This window comes from Megalobrama amblycephala, linkage group LG13 (assembly GCF_018812025.1).
Source record: "Megalobrama amblycephala isolate DHTTF-2021 linkage group LG13, ASM1881202v1, whole genome shotgun sequence".
NCBI classification, from domain to species: domain Eukaryota; kingdom Metazoa; phylum Chordata; class Actinopteri; order Cypriniformes; family Xenocyprididae; genus Megalobrama; species Megalobrama amblycephala.
The window spans coordinates 12,472,382-12,484,011 of record NC_063056.1 but is presented as its reverse complement, the minus strand read 5'-3'; the positions used below and the strand labels follow the sequence as shown (position 1 = coordinate 12,484,011).

The 11,630-nt window shown below is 40.3% G+C and overlaps 1 protein-coding gene across 1 annotated transcript; it reads right to left on the bottom strand.

Moving 5' to 3' along the window:
* Window positions 1–8,570: 8,570 nt before the first annotated feature.
* On the bottom strand, window positions 8,571–10,470 carry ccka (cholecystokinin a). Its single transcript, XM_048153253.1, has 3 exons — window positions 10,187–10,470; window positions 9,169–9,411; window positions 8,571–8,999 (listed from the first exon to the last, which is right to left on the bottom strand). Exons 2-3 carry the CDS (start codon window positions 9,407–9,409, stop codon window positions 8,869–8,871), a joined length of 372 nt encoding a protein of 123 aa, XP_048009210.1. The 5' UTR covers window positions 9,410–9,411; window positions 10,187–10,470; the 3' UTR covers window positions 8,571–8,868.
* Window positions 10,471–11,630: the final 1,160 nt, after the last annotated feature.

Sequence of the window (11,630 nt, the reverse complement as noted above, 5' to 3'; positions counted from 1 at the left end):
TTTAGTGTTGGTTGTCTTATTTTGATGTTATCAGGTCTTTGTTCAAGTATATGTCCATGAATATCCATTCTCAACATTCTTTAGAAAGCATGACATGCACTAGCCTTGTTGAGCACAAGATGGAGTGTTTCACCAACATTGAGCATTCAGAACAGCTCTACATTTGTGTTTGAAACACCAAATCAATTAAATTGTCCCTACCACCTGGATTCAGTAACACAGATGATTCAGTTATAAATTCTGGTCCCTACAATCTACATATCAGCCCAGCAACTACATATCCATATTGTGTAAGCCAAACACTGAGTGTGTTTAAATCCAAAATATGCCAGCTCACGTTTCTGAATTCGTCATTGTTTGATCTTGAGAAACAGAAACCCTTTAGGGCCCTTGTCTTGCAAATTTGCATAGAGTGAGTAGATGCTTGTGACCAGATCACAGCTGACTGATCAACAGGCCACTTGGTGTTGAAGAACACCAGCTATTTACTAACAATGTGATGATATTCAGATGACATTCTCTAGCTGAAGAGGGTTTCCATAGAAACACTCTGCAAGTTGTGAACTCACAAATACAGTATCTCACAGAAGTGAGTACACCCCTTACATTTTTGTAAATATTTTATTATATCTTTTCATGTGACAACACTGAAGAAATGACACTTTGCTACAATGTAAAGTAGTGAGTGTACAGCTTCTATAACAGTGTAAATTTGCCGTCCCCTCAAAATAACTCAACACACAGCCATTAATGTCTAAACCGCTGGACACAAAAGTGAGTACACCCCTAAGTGAAAATGTCCAAATTGGGCACAAAGTTTCAATATTTTGTGTGGCCACCATTATTTTCCAGCACTGCCTTAATCCTCTTGGGCATGGAGTTCACCTTCACAGGTTGCCACTGGAGTCCTCTTCCACTCCTCCATGACGACATCACGGAGCTGGTGGATGTTAGAGACCTTGCGCTCTTCCACCTTCTGTTTGAGGATGCCCCACAGATGCTCAATAGGGTTTAGGTCTGGAGACATGCATGCATCACCTTTTCCCTCAGCTTCTTTAGCAAGGCAGTGGTCGTCTTGGAGGTGTGTTTGGGGTCGTTATCATGTTGGAATACTGCCCTGCGGCACAGTCTCCGAAGGGAGGGGATCACGCTCTGCTCATTCATGGTTCCCTCAATGAACTGTAGCTCCCCAGTGCCAGCAGCACTCATGCAGCCCCAGACCATGACACTCCCACCACCATGCTTGACTGTAGGCAAGACACACTTGTCTTTGTACTCCTCACCTGGTTGCCCCCACACACGCTTGACACCATCTGAACCAAATAAGTTTATCTTGGCCTCATCAGACCACAGGACATGGTTCCAGTAATCCATGTACTTAGTCTGCATGTCTTCAGCAAACTGTTTGCAGGCTTTCTTGTGCATCATCTTTAGAAGAGGCTTCCTTCTGGGATGACAGCCATGCAGACCAATTTGATGCAGTGTGTGGCGTATGGTCTGAGCACTGACAGGCTGACCCCCCACCCCTTCAACCTCTGCAGCAATGCTGGCAGCTCTCATATGTCTATTTCCCAAACACAACCTCTGGATATGACGCTGAGCATGTGCACTCAACGTCTTTGGTCGACCATGACGAGGCCTGTTCTGAGTGGAACCTGTCCTGTTAAACCACTCAGGGTCTTGGCCACCGTGCTGCAGCTCAGTTTCAGGGTCTTGGCAATCTTCTTATAGCCTACGGCATCTTTATGTAGAGCAACAATTCTTTTTTTCAGATCCTCAGAAAGTTCTTTGCCATGAGGTGCCATATGAGAGACCAGTATGAGAGAATGAGAGCGATAACACCAAATTTAACACACCTGCTCACACCTGCTCCCCATTCCAGACCTTTTAACACTATCGAGTCGCATGACACTGGGAAGAGAAAATGGCTAATTTGGCCCAATTTGGACATTTTCACTTAGGGGTGTACTCACTTTTGTGGCCAGTGGTTTAGACATTAATGGCTGTGTGTTGAGTTATTTTGAGGGGATGGCAAATTTACACTATTATACAAGCTGTACACTCACTACTTTACATTGTAGCAAAGTAGCATTGGACCCACTTTATATTAAGTGGCCTTAACTGCTATGTACTTACATTTAAATTAATCATTTGATACAATGCACTTATTGTGTACATACATGTTTTTACATTGTACTTATATTTTAAAAACACCTGCATGTAATTAGATCTAATTAATTTCTGTAATTACATTTATAATTACACTGTTGACCCATCCCTTAACCGTTACCCCTACCCTTAAACCTACCCATACCACCAAAGCTTTCCCTAACCTTACCCGTATCCACCTCAATAGCTGAAAATGTGTTTTGCAATTCAATATGAACCCAATAAGTACATTGTACTTATTTTTTGATGTAAGTACATAGTAGTTAAGGCCACTTAATATAAAGTGGGACCGTAGCATTTCTTCAGTGTTGTCATATGAAAAGGTATAATAAAATATTTCCAAAAATGTGAGGGGTGTACTCACTTCTGTAAGATATTGTAAAAGACAAATACAAATACAAGTTTGTTCTTGCAAGATTATACTCAGTGGCCCAATATTTTTCTTCACAAACTTAAAATGTATACATTTTGATATTATGGAGCTGTACTGTGCAGTTGTTGAAATGTGAAGTATTTATACATACTTTATAGATAATATTCATAGATATATTTGTATTTCAGACCTCTTAATCCTCTTAACCAAACCTAACCACTTTTAAATTGTAAAAATACAAAACAAAAAACAGTTCCTCTATGGGGAAAATGAATGAGACATGTATGCGTTTGAATGTGCACCTTCACGGAGTGGATCAGTATACAGTACCAGTTTCAGTGTTTAACAACTTAAAATTCCACTTATATTATAACTAAAAAATATCAATGTACTTTTATCTGCCTGTTAAAGTTTTTACAAACAATAATTTAGAAACCTTTAAGATAGACCTCTAGTGATGGTATTTTTAAGTAATTGTTTATAAGCAGAATTTCCTGTCAAAATCCATGATTATGCAAAACAAAACAAAAAAACAAAAAAAACACAAAATCTCCACAAATCAGAGAATCATGGCGAGCAAACACCAAAAAAGCACTTCAGCAACTGCCCACTCCCACGACTCGCATATGGGAGTGTGGGATTTGACTGTTATGGTCAAATATTACCTGCACCCAGATATCCCTGTGTATTTGTTAGAAAAAGTCAGCTGGATGATGCAAAATGTGTCATCTGGACCCGGCTGTCAAAAAGACTTTTGCTGACAAATAAACAGGGATATCTGCAGGTAACATGGAGAATGGAGTACTCGTTGTTCATTTACGTCGACATTGTAACAATACAAAGCTGGTTGGAAATTGGCAAAGTTGTCCCAAAAATTTGGGTCTTTTTGGGTCACTCACACAAAACAATCATATGGCTTCAGAAAATATTTTGTCCTACAGCAAAAATAGCCTTGAGTTTATCTACTGTATAGTATGCTCCTAAACAATTATAAAAATTCTCAGAATACATATGCTTTATTTGTGCTTTCTCTCTCATTTTCATCAATACAATATAATACAACAACAATGCAAATAAAAAAAAAAAAAATTATGACTCATTCTACAATTCAGAGTCTCATATTTTCTCAGGATATCTTTGAGGAACACTAGTGGGCGTTCCCTAGTCAATAGGGTTTTCAAACCATGATGGGTTATATAGGCATTATATAGTTTGAATAATATAAATGTGCATGAAGGTTTGTGAGAGATGTTGGCGGCTATTGTCAGGATTCTGTGAAATGTTCATTTGATTCTGTGTAGATTTTTATTACCCCAACTGATCAAGCGATGGATTAAGTTAAAAGAGATATTGAAAGGAGCCGTTCTCTGTTTCAAGAGAAACTAGAGAACTTGTTTCTGAATTTTCATGGTAAGAACACCAAAAAATAATTACTAAATTAATTAAGTATCTGTGTATATTTTACAACATTTTAAAGTAAATGTAAAATGTAAAACGTGGGTAAAATGTTAAACGCGGGTATAAATGAGCAGCAGGTGCAAGCGCATATCAGGTTTTCACTGAGGAGCCGAGCAAGTAACCCGGAGGTGGCCCAGCAGCTATGGTGACGGGACAAGACATCTCCGTTCCCTCCTTCAGGGAACAAGGGTTACATATGTAACTGAGACGTTCCCTTTCACTTGGTCACTCTCGATGTCTCATCGATGATCAACGAATTGGGATCCCTACCAAAATGGCATAGGTGCTGTCCCTTCTAGCGCCCTGCGTAAGCCTCCTGATCCCTCCGTACCTAGGGTGGTGGAACAGGGCTTACACAGAGAAGGAGATCACTGCCCACTCAGTGAACTTGGATAACACTGGGAAAGTATGCCCTTTCCATAGGAAAAGGAACACTGCAGAGGCCACATCCTCCACAGGAGGTTCTGAGTGGCAATACACATATGGACTGACCTCGTAGGGCCGTGCATACGGAAGTCTCTGAGGTGGCTCTCACCCATAGGAGGAGTACACTGGCAGAGACGGCAGAACAGGCCTGGAAAGACACAGGCTTCCGATAGTGGAAATACACATATGGGATCCCTGCAGGGTCACAACATATGGGCACCCAGCCTAACACCGGTTCTCAAGGATTCAGCGGATGAGAGGCCTAGCGCCGGACGCTCTGCCACGTCTGGCTGCCTAGGGTGATGGAGGAACTGAACAGGGTTTGCCCTCTGGAGCAATATAAGCACATTAGGCACAGCAAGCTGACACAAAGCCAGAGCCTCTCAGTGCCACTACCCAGACTGAGCAAAGCTAGGGCTTGGTCTGCCTCCTCCGGGGGCAGCACTTGCAGGTTCACCACCTGGTCCCTGAAGGGAGTGGTAGGAACCTTGGGCATATAGCCGAGCCAGGGTCTCAGTGTGATACTGGAGTCAGCCAGCCCAAACTCTAGGCACGATTCGTTGACCGAAAATGGCTGCAGGTCCCCTACCCTCTTGATGGAGGCCAATGCAACCAGAAGCAAAGTCTTCATGGAAAGAATCTTTAGATTGACTGGGCTCGAATGGGACAATCTTTTAGGAGTTTTTTTTAGGTGCAAGATGTACTGACATCAACTCAAGGCAATTGATGTGCCAATTCAGATGGGGTCCTGTCCAAACCCCTGAAACTGCCTGTTGTACGTGGCACCCCAGCCGGTGTCAGAGGTATCTGTGTGCACCACAGCATGCCTGGACACCTGTTCTAGGGGCACTCCTGCCCGAAACAATGAAGAGTCTGACCACGGGCTGAAAGTTTGATGACAGGCCGGTGTGATTTTCATCCGGGGAGTGCCGTGCTGCCACGCCCATCTCAGAACTCGGTTCAAAACTCGAACTGAATCGCATAGCCGAGTCTGATGGTCCGAAGGAGCCAGCGAGATGGACTGGGGAGCGCTAGCCATGCTCTCAGAGACTGTGCAAGTGGAATCAAGGGAACCACAGACAAGCGAGGTGGAACACAGGAACCCAGCTCAGGGGGATCTCTCTTCGAGGTGGCCCGCAGCAGGGTTTGAGTGTGCAGTGCAACAACTACCTGGTTCCATGGTTGGGCAGAGGGTGCGTGAGTAAACTTATTCATGTTCTTGAACCACCCAATCCTGCCAACTGCCAACAGAAGGGGAAGATGAGAGTAGTGAGGCTCTTCGCCACCCACTGCTCTCCATGCCCTCTTTGGACCCAGAGATAGAGGAAACTGCTCACCTCAGAGATCTGGCTCACTCTCCGATGCAGCAATTGACATCTGGTCATCGGGGGAGCACCAAAGGAAACAACTGGTACACATCGTGAAGATGGTCCACCATGCTCCACCAGCAGCTCCACTGGCTGCGGAGTGCAAGAGGTGGGAGGAACCGATGGTTGGTTCCTCTCCGTGATCCTCAGGTCATCCATGCGACTGCCTGAAGTAGCCCTCACCTGGTGTCCACCAGGACGAGAACTATATCAAGGTAGAGACACAGGAACCCCACCTCTCTTGAGGTATTGGAGCCGTAAACACAACTGAGTTCATTTATACCATTTCATTTATAGTGCACTTAAAACAGTTTTTATAGAATTAGTTTAATATTTAGGTTAATAAAAATATAAAAATAATTTAAGATAAATACATCTGGACTTACAAAATGTTTTGTGTGTTCATGCGTGCGTGTGAGAGAGAGAGAGAGAGAGAGAGAGAGAGAGAGAGGGGAAAGGGAGTCTATTTTACACTCTTGTTTAGAGTTTAACCATTTTGTTGATGTCTGCAGTTGCCTGCTTTACAGGATAAGAAATACTTTGGGCTAATACCATGTTTTAATACCAATTTGAATAACAAAATAAAGGCATATAACCAGTTCATTTGTAGTGCCCTGGCAATATAGTCTTATATGATTAATTTATTAGGTTAATAAAAATATAACATTATAGACCGGGGTGTCCAAACTCGGTCCTTGAGGGCCATTGTCTTGTAAAGTTTATCTCCAACTTGCCTCAAAACACCTGCCTGGACGTTTCTAGTATAGTAAGACCTTGATTAGCTGGTTCAGGAGTGTGTAATTGGGGTTGGAGCTAAACATTGCAGGACAGTGGCCATCCAGGTGCAGGATTGGATGCCACTGATATAGACAGTTGAATATAAGAAAAGCTCCTCCCACCATTGATAGTGGGAGGACCTCCAGGATCACTGGATTTGGGATCCCTGGACTAGGAACCACCAAAATCATGTTTTATTAGTCCATTGGAGGTGCTATAGCCCCCCCAAAGAAAACTCATCAGGGGAAACTTGAGCAGTGATCATGATCTGAGGGGGCTCTTGTGTGACGGCCATGACGTGACGAGGCTCTGGTGTGGGGGCCATGATGGCTGAAGACTCTGGCGTGGTGGCCATGATGTGAAGAGGCTCTGGAGTGGTGGGTACTGTGGAATTGCAGAGTCTGTCATCCGACTTGACTTAACTTGACAAGAAACATGAACTAAACGTAAACTCAACAACAGCGGTACAGGGAACAAAGCTAGACAAAGGAACAATGAAACATGAAGACAAATGACAAATGAGCAACAAGAAACATCTAAACCTAAAGAAACAATGAACCAATCAGAAAGTGACACAAAGAATAAAGAACCAGTGAAAACAAGACACATGCAAAGGGTAAGCACATGACAGGATCACATGATGGGGTCAGGGAATTCACATGACAAACCTGAAAATTGGAAAACTTCAAAATAAAAGACATGAAAACATGGACGTGAAACAAAACCAAAACAGACATGACAGCATTCAGTCATCATAATTCATTAAAATAAATTAAGTCATTGGGTCAAAAGAGTAAGTGAATTGTAATTTAATTACATCAAGCCTTTCCTTAGTTATATCTAATATACTGTTATATAATACAGGAAATTTGAAGATGATGACAAGACATAGTAAATAAAGTAAGTGCCATTTTAGTGCCAATCTAGCTACTAAACATATACTGCTCTGTATGACTTGTTTTATTCACCAAGAGTATTTTAAGGTTACCTTACCTGTGTTCAATAAGGGATACCCAAACTCTTTAGTTATAAACTCTTTTGTCAGCCGATACTAGTTGAGTCAGTGAAAAACACTTCAAAGATGCATGCGTCTATGTATGAGGGATGGGGAAAATAAGAGAATTGGCTAGTTGGCACAGACAATGTATCTACATTGCCAGAACACATTTAATTGCCCTGGTTGCAAACCTTTTCATGTTTGGCACTGTGTGTGTAAGCAAGCATTTATTGGTTCACTTTATATTGTCTAACAGAATGAAATCTCTTTCACTAAGGCACACCTGTGGCATAATGGCTCTTTTTGTTTGGTGTAGCCCTTCATTTGCTCGCAATCATCAGCCTACGATTCATCCATTATGTGCTAACTCAAGTGTTTTGCGCAATAAACCATGGGATGTCGTCTCCCCATCTAACTGTCTGCATGTGTATCTCTCTCTGTTTCTCACCCTGTTCTCTTCTACAGCAGAACCGGGTATTATTGCCTGAACTCTAATCTGTCCCTCGAGCAATGGGGAGAGAATTGGTTTTGAAGGCTACTCACTAGTGCTGTAATGCTAGCCGTTCAGCTTTGGGGGGGGAATAAGAGAAAGCTTTCATAATAAGATCATTAACAGTAATCCGGTCCCTCAACAGCAGACAAATGGCTTTACTGAGCTGTGGTGGATTCAGCTAAGACGGAGAATCAAAGATACATGCTAAGAAAAGCTAATATGACTTTCATTACTGGATCAAGAAACATTACAATGGACAAATGGCCTCAGCTACTTATTTAGTTTTCTTATTGTTTTTCTGGTTTTCTGTTTTTTTTGTTTTTGGTTTTTTTTGTGTTTTTTTTTTTGTTGCTGTTGTTTAATGTTAAAAAAAGCACATTATACTGATTTAAATTTGATATTTCTCTGCCTCAAGATTTTTTTTTTTTTCTTTTTTTCCCCCTTTTAAGTATGTTCACAGTATACACAACACAATTACACAGTTACAAGAGCCATGAGAGTTCGGATGAGTGAGTTAAGGCAATGATTTATTCATAGACATCTGTGATATGTCATAGGACAAAATCATATATACATGAGTTACGAGAATAAAAGCAGTAGAGACTACATTCTCACTCATTTTTTTCTGCAAAATAAACGTATATAGATGGACACATGTATTCATATATTGCATCATCTCCATAGTACAAACAAATTTACATCAGACCGAGCTCAGACTGTGATTGATTGACATTGAAATGGGTGACTCTGTACAGATGATTGGCTAATCAGGTTGATTCATGTAAGTGGTTGATTGGTTGAATGGGTCTTATGAGGAGTATTCATACTCTTCTGCGCTCCGTCGGCCAAAATCCATCCATCCCAGGTAATCTCTGTCCTTTATTCTGTGAGTGGAACCCATGGACCTGCTATTCGGAGAGGAACTTCTGCGGTATGTACCTGCATGGAAGGACAAGGACAAATGTTGTTATATAATGTTGCTATAATTGACCAAAATTAATGCCTGTGAGTGCTCTTTTAAATGCATTATCATTGTTTATAGAGTATAACATTATATGCAGGATGAATGGTTGATAAGTAAATAAATAATCTGAAAGAAGAATTCCACCTTTGGTGGAGATGATTCTGGCCAGTAGTTCAGTCAAGCTGCTGCGGGGTTCTTCCTCATCCTCTTGTTTAGACAGCAGGCTCAGTTGTCCACTGGAGGGCGCTGCACGGGTGTGGCGTTTGTGTTCCACTAAGGTACCGAGATCAGACTGAACCCCATCTTCTGATTGTGTATGGAGAGAAATGCAACTGCTGGTGGAGAGGGCAGCCAGCAGCACGCATACACAGATTCCAGTGTTCATAGCTGAAACATACACGCACATGTTAGAGCTTTGATATTGCTTTTTAATCCTATTACATACATTTTTATGGTAAGACTAGATGCTTTCTAAATGACTTTACCTCAAAAATCAAACATTAAAATTCACCACCAAACTAAATAATAATGATTGCTAAAATAAAATGGTCCTTCCTGCCTCAACTCAAAGATACTAAATCCTGCACGGTTATGAACAAAGAGTGTAAATGCATTTGTATTAAACACCTGGTAGATGTACTAAATAAAATTTATGATCTGGGTAGATCTAAACTCTTAATGTTTTTTTGTTTAGTACACAAGGTTCAAGTAAAACCCATTTCACCAAGAGGTCTGTCTTATTTGTTTCTGGGTTCCAAAATGTGCTTTTTTTTTTTCTTTTTCTTTCTTTTTTTTTTTTTTTTTTGGAGAGGAAAAAATATCCCTAACTGGATTCGAGCCAAGAAGCATCAGTAACAGCAATAGGAATTGAAAATGGATTAAATTTCTCAATAATTACAGCAAACTAGAAACTGCATCACCAGTGAATCTCATTCAATCACTTCTCAATCACAATCTTCTTTGTTTTCATTAAAATCTACAAATTAAATATCAAAATATTAGGACATGCATCATGAGCACACATTTTAAATATTTTACAATATATTTTACACCTGTTACAAAAAAAAAAAAAAAGATTTGACACAACATGTTTTAAACACAACAGCCGGTTTAAGCATGCAGCACTCCACATTCAAAACTAAGAACAAAATTGAGATCATACCTTCAGGTGAAACTCTGGCAGAGAGGAGGAGAGAGAGAGATGGTGAACACACGCTGACTGCAGAACAAGTGTGTGTCTGAAACTTCGCTGCACTGTGCAAGAGAGGCCCTTAAATAGCGCTCTGAGTGGGCTGGCTCTGTTTGACCCACGTAGCGACAGGCGCAATTCCACTGTCTGTGTGTATGAATGAGATTGTGTATTTGCGCAAGCTTGACGCAGAACCGAGAGCAGCAAGGTATTCTCACAGGATACTGATTGTGACATTGTCACTCAAGGGGACCGGGGGATCTCCAGAGGTCAGACCATACTAATTAAACATATGCAGTTTCCTCCTCCCTATACCCATAAGAGTCCATCCCTCTTTGGCCATGGGCCATAGGATGCACATTTTGATGTTATGGAAACTGATGTCTTTACTGCACAGTTTGACACTTATTCCAGTGGCTCTCAGCTATTTTTACTTCAGTACCCAGATTTTAAATAGGACATGTGTGACCCATCACAGTACAAAAATTGTTTATCACTCAAAAGTATAAAAAAAAAGCCTTATATGATAATATTTATAACATTAATATAATAGTAGTTAAATTAATAAATCAGAATTAATCAATTATTTGACATACAGTGCATTACAGTATATTATCACATTTTAATTAAAGCATATTTGATTAAATCAGAAAGGAAAACATTCATTTATATTAAAAACAAGAACAAAATCATTCACTTCTTTTCTTTTCCTGTCTAAAATTATGTATTTTGAGGGAATTACACATTTGTCCACTGTAGTAGACACCATGCATTATTCCAATGTAAAGCTTTGATAATGCAAAGAATATGCCCTTTTTAAAAAAATAATTTACAATGATTTATATGAATAATATACTAGAATAAACCATCTCTCCCTGAATAGAACATATGACAGACTTTATCATTGTCTGAGATGTTTGACGATGGACTGAAGAAAAGCTGCATGGCTACATGTACTTGTCCCTATTGCTTCTACAAAATATAAGCAATGAGGTTTACAGTATTACAAGTATTCATAATATTGCTTAAAAAACGTCCTAGTAGAAATTGTGTGATATCATTTTTAAAAGCCTTAGAAATAACCAGGGTAGGGTTAAGGGATGTAGAATATGGTCATGCAGAATAAGGCATTAATATGTGCTTCATAAGTACTAATAATCAGCCAATATGCTTGTAATATGCATGCTAATAAGCAACTAGTTAATAGTGAATAGTGTTCCCTAATCTAAAGTGTTACCAACAATTTCACAGAGAAAATTCCTTTAAAATTCCTTTAACAGTACATTAGCAACATGCCAACGAAACATTTAGAAAGACAATTTACAAATATCACTAAAAATATCATGATATCATGGATCATGTCAGTTATTATTGCTCCATCTGCCATTTTTCGCTATTGTCTTCGCTTGCTTACCTA